This window comes from Thamnophis elegans, chromosome 1 (assembly GCF_009769535.1).
Source record: "Thamnophis elegans isolate rThaEle1 chromosome 1, rThaEle1.pri, whole genome shotgun sequence".
Lineage (NCBI taxonomy): Eukaryota > Metazoa > Chordata > Lepidosauria > Squamata > Colubridae > Thamnophis > Thamnophis elegans.
Window position 1 is genome coordinate 5,223,290 of NC_045541.1, and position 7,063 is coordinate 5,230,352.

Genomic DNA, 7,063 nt, shown 5'->3' on the forward strand with positions numbered 1-7,063 from the left:
CAAGCCTATTCATCCTTCTTAGTTCCCCAAAGAGAAACTTCTGATGGTTAGGATAGACATTTTGTTTCAGTGTGGCAATATGGATTCAAATTAAACACACACACACACACAATGTGCACACTAGCACAATCTGTCATTTGTTGTTAAATTAATTGGGGCATTTTCTTCATATATATTTTGTGAAATTTCATTTCTTCCTGCCCGAATGGCTGCCAGAACGGGCCGAGCCCTGGAAGTGAAAAGGCTCTCTGCGTTGATTGCTCAGCCTCCATGGATGCCCCGGGCTTACAGATGGGCTGAGATGAGAGGGGCATTCTCTGCAAACCTACGCCAGCCACGCACATCTGTCAGTCCCCAGCTCCTGTGCCCTCAACCTCGGGCGGAGATGAGATTTTAAAAACCCAGCCTGCTGTCAAACACAGGGCTACTGCAGCCTTCAAGGCAGCCACCATCTCTGCAGCAAAGGCGCCAGTGCCAAGAATTCAGAAGCAAGCCAGGATTTACGAGACGTTCATCACCCTTTCTCCCCTCTTATTCCCTCCACTACTCCGACCATATTGCTGAGTTCACTGATTTCCCTGAAATCACTAGGTTGGCTGGGGAGGTGAGGGGGGAGAACTTCCTCTGGGGAGACTCCTCAACGCTGTAGCTGAAATAGCCATAGACAGCTCAGGGGCTGCAAGGATAAGGGACCTCAAAGGGTTCTTTTCAGCCTCATCCCAGGGCTTCCAACCCTTTAAGGGCTCAACCAACAGATGGGAATGCTCCACTTGCCTTTTCTTCTTCTTCTTAGGCAAAGCGTAACTTAGCAGTTACTCGGGGTCTATTTTCTTGTCCCTTCATTTGAGGCTCTTGTTTTTATCATGGTGACAACCAGCACCACTGAAGAACGGAAAGGGTTTGCCGTGCACCTCAAGGGCCACTTCGGATTTTCCCAGGCTGGGGCGGGAGGGAGGGAGGGAGGGAAGGGGAGTCTATTTCCATCCGCTGCAGCTTCCAGGGTGGGTATCCCCGGCGGTCCCTTTTGGAAGCAAGGGGGAGCCAGACAGCGCAACCTGGGGCCAGCATTAGCGCACTTCAGCCAGGCTTTGCCCCGCACCCGCTCGCCTAATAGTTGTGGGTCTTGTGATGCGCCTAGCCCGAACCCTTGGGGGCTTCTTTCCCCCACAGCCAGGGTGGGAGAGACTCGTTCGAGAGAACATAGCAGGCCAGGTCGGGCGACGGGACGGCCTGGCAAGTCGGGCTTCACCTGGAAGCTCAGGCGCAAACCCTCAGGCCGCCCAAAGCGAAGAGCCGAGGTGGCGCAGTGGTTAGGGTGCAGTACTAAAGGCCACTACAGCTGACTGTTATCTGCAGTTCAGCGGTTCTAATCTCACCGGCTCAGGGTTAACTCAGCCTTCCATCCTTCCGAGGTGGGTGAAATGAGGACCCAGATGGGGGCGATATGCTGACTCTGTAAACCGCTTAGAGAGGCTGAAAGCCCCATGAAGCGGTATATAAGTCTAACTGCTATTGCTATTGCTAAGGCACCGCCTGGCCCAACTGACCTCGGGGAATTCGGCTGGAGAAGATTGCCGGAGGACGGGAGGGGCTCACGGATGCCGCGCGGGCTCCCGAGGGGGGTTTCTAGCCGGCTGTTTAAATAGGAAGGGCGGGGCGGAGGGGGGGCAGCGCCGAAGGTCCGCAAAAGTGGGCGAGACTGGCGGAGGGGCGGCAGAGCAAGCCCGCTTCGTCTGGTGGGACTCGCGGCAATTCTTTCTGCCTGCTGTCTCGGAGGGGCGGCGGGCGCTGCCGCAAGGCTCGCGGTCGCCAAAAGCCAGAGCGGTGGCGGCGTGTGGCACGGCCTGGACTCTGCGGGAAGCGCCGCCCCGGCGAGACCCGGGCAATGTAGCCAGTCGGTGCCACCTTTGGCTGGCGAAAGATCTCGGGCTCTGCCTCCTCCCGTTGAGCAGGCAGGAGAATGCAATAGCAATAGCAATAGTTAGGCTTATATACCGCTTCATAGGGCTTTCAGCCCTCTCTAAGCGGTTTACAGAGTCAGCATATTGCCCCCAACAACAATCTGGGTCCTCATTTTACCCACCTCGGAAGGATGGAAGGCTGAGTCAACCTTGAGCCTGGTGGGATTTGAACAGCCAAACTGGCAGCGTTGCTGCTATTGCGACCGAGGAGGAGGAGGAGGAGGGTCGGGAGAGAGCGAAACGACCTGAACGTTAAAAAGGAGGCAACCCATCCTCTCTTAACGCTCCTTACTTCGCCCATCCTTCTCTTAACGCTCCTTACTTCGCCGCCCTTACACGGTAGCGACCCTTTCTCCGGCGGGGTTGGTACGGATGGGCACTTTGAGGTCTCGCCTGCCACCCTGCCTTGCCTCCCGGGCGAAGTTGGTCCTCGCCCACCCGCTGCAGCCCTCCAAACGTTCCGTTGCCGGAGGTCAAAGAGCCGGGTTTGAAACCCACTTAGAGACCCCGGGCTTTGATGCGGGGGACTTGGTGGTGTTTTTCTGGGCTCTGCTTACGCTCAAGCCCCCCCCCTTGGGGAAAGCTTTGGTGCCAAAGAAACCCCCTGGCGCTCGGCTGAAGGCCTAGCGAGTGGCGGGATTCTTTCGTGGGGTAAAAGGAAGCCATCTGCGTGGAAAAAAACCTACCATAGCCTGATTCTAACCTGGTTTGTTAGGAGCCACCCTGAATGCTGGTGTAACTCCCGGAGACTTTTTTGAGTGCAGGGACGGTGCGCAAGAATTGCGCGGCTCCCAAGCAGACCTCGAATTGAATAATTGAATCAGCCCCTCTTGGAATCCACTTTGGAATCCACTCCACTGGAATACACAATTCGTATTCGCTTCGCGCTAGAGGCGCAGGAGACGCCCCCTCCCCTCTTTTATCATTTCGAAACTATCTTAAGGTGCGTCCACTTGGCTGGATGAAGCTGGTGTCGCTGGCTCTTCTTCCCTCCCCGATCCTGTGGCTTGTGGATCTGATCTGCCTTATCAGACTTTTCACCGACCGCTCAGCAATCAATTTAGAGGAGAGAGAGGAGCGCCTGATGTATGGAAAGGAGTAATTAAGGCGGGTGGGTTTAGCGCGCCCTCTTCGCCAGGAATCAGACATCGGTTCCAGCTTCCGTTTTCTTTCAGTAACAAGGCTGGGGGAGTTTTTTAAAAAAAAGCAATAGGTGGTTTTAACAATTCACTGCGCTTTGAAATGGACCGGGGGGGGGGCGGGGGGAGACACCTGAAATGAGCCATATAGGTTGCCTCGTTTTTTTTTTAGCCGGTAAGTTTCATCCAGAAAAGTTTCTAAACCGTTTTGCAAGGGTTTTCAGCCAAACTGTATAAAGTTCTTTCTCCCCATGGAAGAAACTACACCTGTGTGTGGTGCGTGCGTGCGCGTGGAGGAACACATGCAAAGGACCTCGCGGTTACTCTATTTCTTAGATATTAAGCAAAAAAGGTGCGGTTGGCTGTTCTTTCCCGAATCCAAGCCACTCACTCACTTTGAAAACCCAAAACTCTTTTTATTTCTAGAAGGGAATCTCCCTCCAGCACCACCCCAGCCAGAACTGTCTTATTTTAGAAACGCAAATCCGAAACGCGCCTCACATTTAGGAGTGATATGCCTTTGTGTGTTGTGTCAGACAGGGACAGATTTGGGGGAAAAAAAGTTATATTTTCTCTCCGCCTCCGCAAAAATTACATAGCAAAGGGGGACTTTGTGGTATGTTTAGATCTTTGATTTATTCCATATGTGACATGCAACAGCTAAAAACAGACTTTTCAGTTTGTTCAAAGTCACCATCCGTTTTGCAACCAACCCAAGCGGGATTTAAGTGGTTTTTTTTTTTTTCAGTAAAGGAGCAGAATTACGGCCGTAGACATAAGCAGAATCTGGCTGAGTAACCCCGGATTGGTCGCTGCCCCGTCTCCCTTGAAAGAAAACCGGTTGACAGAGGCAGGTTGGAGACGTGGCTTTTAAAGTAGAAGGGGGGGGGGGTGACCCTTAAGTCTTACCTGCCGCTTGCCCCAAAACTCCCGATCCGGCCAAACGAAGGAGGAGAAATCCCCAGAGCAGAGGAACTGTATCCATTTTCGGGGAGGCTGGAGAAAAACCGAGATGGGAAAAAAGAGCGATTCCTCTCCAAGCCCGACGCGCGGGTTTCTTTCGCAAGTCCCCGAGACGATTCCGGATTCCGTCCCAGAATTTCCTTGCCGAGGTTTCCAATCCGTGCCGGGGCTTCGGCTCCGCGATAAACCCACTTCCCCCCCAAAAAGATCGCCGAGCTTGGAGGGAACTCCTGACGTTCCGCGGGTTGGGGGGCAAAAAAAGCGCCCGGCAGCCCTGCGCGCACAGCCGGCGACCCTCGGAGCAGGAGAACCCCGCACACCAGAAGCACGAGAGAGAGAGAGGGAGGGAGGGAGAGAGAGAGAAGAAAGAGAGAGAGAGAAAGAGAGGGAGAGAGAGAGAGAGAAGAGAGAGAGAGAGAAGAGAAAGAGAGGGAGAGAGAGAGAGAGAGATGGAGGGAGGGAGAGAGAGAGAGAAAGAGAGGAGAGAGGGAGAGAGAGAGAGAGAGATGGAGGGAAAAAGGGGAGGAGGGAGGAAGAGAGAGAGAGGAGAGAGTGAGAAAGAGAGAGAGAGAGATGGAGGGAAGAGAGAGAGAGAGAGAGAGATGGAGGGAAGGGGAGAGAGAGAGAGAGAGAGAGAGATGGAGGGAAGGGGAGAGAGAGAGAGAGAGGACTCCTTCTTTAAGCGCCGCTGCCTTCATACCCATCGCGGCCGAATTCTTCGCAAAGCCTCCGGGGAAAAAACGGGCCGCCTTGGCATCGCACGCAACCAGCCTCGCGCACCCCCTTCGAGGCCCTCGCCCGAGCCTTGGCTGCGCAAGAGCTAGAGCGACGAACTCAACGGAGCTCCCGGCGAGGGTGGTGATTTCCCAGCCCGCGGCGCCCGGCTGCTTCCCCTTTCCCACCCAACAACGCTGGCCATTTGGCGCTCTCGAGGGCGTCTGCGGCAGCCTTCGCGCCCGAGGCGTTTTTTTTTTTTTTTTTTTTTTCCGGATGCGCTCCGCGAACGACTCGAGTGCTGCTCTCCCTCCCGCCGCCGCCGCCGCCCCCTCCTCCTCCTCCTGCCATTCCTCCTCCTCCCTCCGACGCGTGGGGTCCTGGACTGAAAGCCGTGCGGACGGCGGTGCGGGCTTGGCGGCTTCTTCTTCTTCCTTTCTTTGCCTCCGCCTCGCTTCCTTCCCTCGCAGATCCTTTTCAGGCAGAGCCCGCATGTGGATGTCAGACAGAAAGGCAGCTATCCGATTACACGCTCGCCCAGGGCCCGCCCCTTCTATGTTCCCCATTTCAACAAAACACACCCGAGAGGGGGGGGAGCGGGGGGAGGAAGGGGGTTGGGAATCGAACCCGCGAAGCGCCGCGCAGTCCACGTTCAGAACTCGGCCGGGATCCAACGGAGGAAGCGATCGGCAAGGCTGCGTAATAAGCCGCCTTCTCCGTCCTTTCTTGCTGCACCGGGCCGGCTCGGCTGCAAGCCACGCCAGGCTCTCTTGGCAGAAGCAACAAGTCCAGCGCGGAGGCCTCTTTCTCGCTGGGCGTCTTGGTGTTTTTTTGGGGGGGAGGAGGAGAAGCTTCTCCCCCAGCAGCTCTCGGGAGGTCGCGTGAACGTGCTACATGTTGCATCCCTCCCTAAAGCGACAGGTATTTAAAATTGTACGCGCAGGCTGTCGGCGGAAGGTGGTGGCTACAATGCTTAACAGCTTTCTCCAACTATAAACCGGAGTTCTCGCGCTCCACAACCACCCACACAAAGAGAGAGACACAAAATAACACTTAAAAAGGCTGGCAGGAGATACCTTATGCGCTACAACGTAGTGGAATATATATATATATAATTATATATATATATATATATATGTATGTATGTATGTATGTAGTATGTATAGTAGGTAGGTAGGTAGGTAGGTAGGTAGTTAGGTAGGTAGTAGGTAGGTAGGTAGGTAGGTAGGTAGGTAGTAGATGATAGATAGATAGATAGATAGATATAGATAGATAATAGATAGATATTAGATTTTTACAACCCCTGGTAAGCCCCAATTATGGGAGGAAGCTAACTGCTTCCATCATCTGTCAATCGGCTCGTCACAAGAGTCCATCACGACAGAAACCCAATATTTTTACTGTGCCTTTGTTATATATGTGTTTTTTATTTGTGCTGATAAATAAATAAAGGGAGACTAGCATAGATCTATTTCAAGCTATTTAGCTCTCATCAGCTAGCCATACCCTTACTGGGAATCGAGCCTGTGCTGTATTGCCTCTAAGGCAGATGTGTTAATCATTGAGCCACAGAGCTCGACTCCTTATCAGCCAGCCAGGGAAGAAGGTATATATTTAGAGTCACAACCCCTGGTAAGCCCCAATTATGGGAGGAAGCTAACTGCTTCCATCATCTGTCAATCGGCTCATCACAAGAGTCCATCATGACAGAAACCCAATATTTTTACTGATCCCAGTAAGGGTATGGCTAGCTGATGGAGCTAAATAGCTTGAATTAGATCTATACTAGTCTCCCTTTATTTATTTATCAGCACAAATAAAAAAACCACAAATATAACAAAGGCAACAGTAAAAATATTGGGTTTCTGTCGTGATGGACTCTTGTGCGAGCCGATTGACAGATAATGGAAGCAGTTAGCTTCCTCCCATAATTGGGGCTTACCAGGGGTTGTAAAATCTTTTTTTATATATATATATATATATATATATATTATATATATATATATATATATATATATATTATATATATCTGTGTGTGTGTGTGTGTGTGTGTGTGTGTGTGTATATGTATATGATATGTATATGTATATGTATATTGCATAAATCTTGCCAGCAGCGTAGTAAATTAATTTATCCCTGGGGAAAATGATAACGATTCAGCCTCAGACCGAGGTTGGTTTAAATAATTGTGGTGGTTGGGGGAAAAAAAAAAAGAATGGACTCCGATATTTTTTTGGGGGGTGGATTTGGTTTTTGCTTCGATAAAAAAACAGGGCTGCCATTTAT

At 52.0% G+C, this 7,063-nt stretch overlaps 1 protein-coding gene across 1 annotated transcript in view; it reads right to left on the minus strand.

Moving 5' to 3' along the window:
• Positions 1-4,436, minus strand: part of LOC116503273 (neuropilin-2-like) — a 51,669-nt gene extending 47,233 nt beyond the window's left edge. The window contains exon 1 of the mRNA XM_032209571.1: positions 4,010-4,436. Within this exon, the coding sequence (XP_032065462.1) occupies positions 4,010-4,085 (76 nt within the window). The 5' untranslated portion in view covers positions 4,086-4,436. The remainder of the gene's footprint in view (positions 1-4,009) is intronic.
• Positions 4,437-7,063: the final 2,627 nt, after the last annotated feature.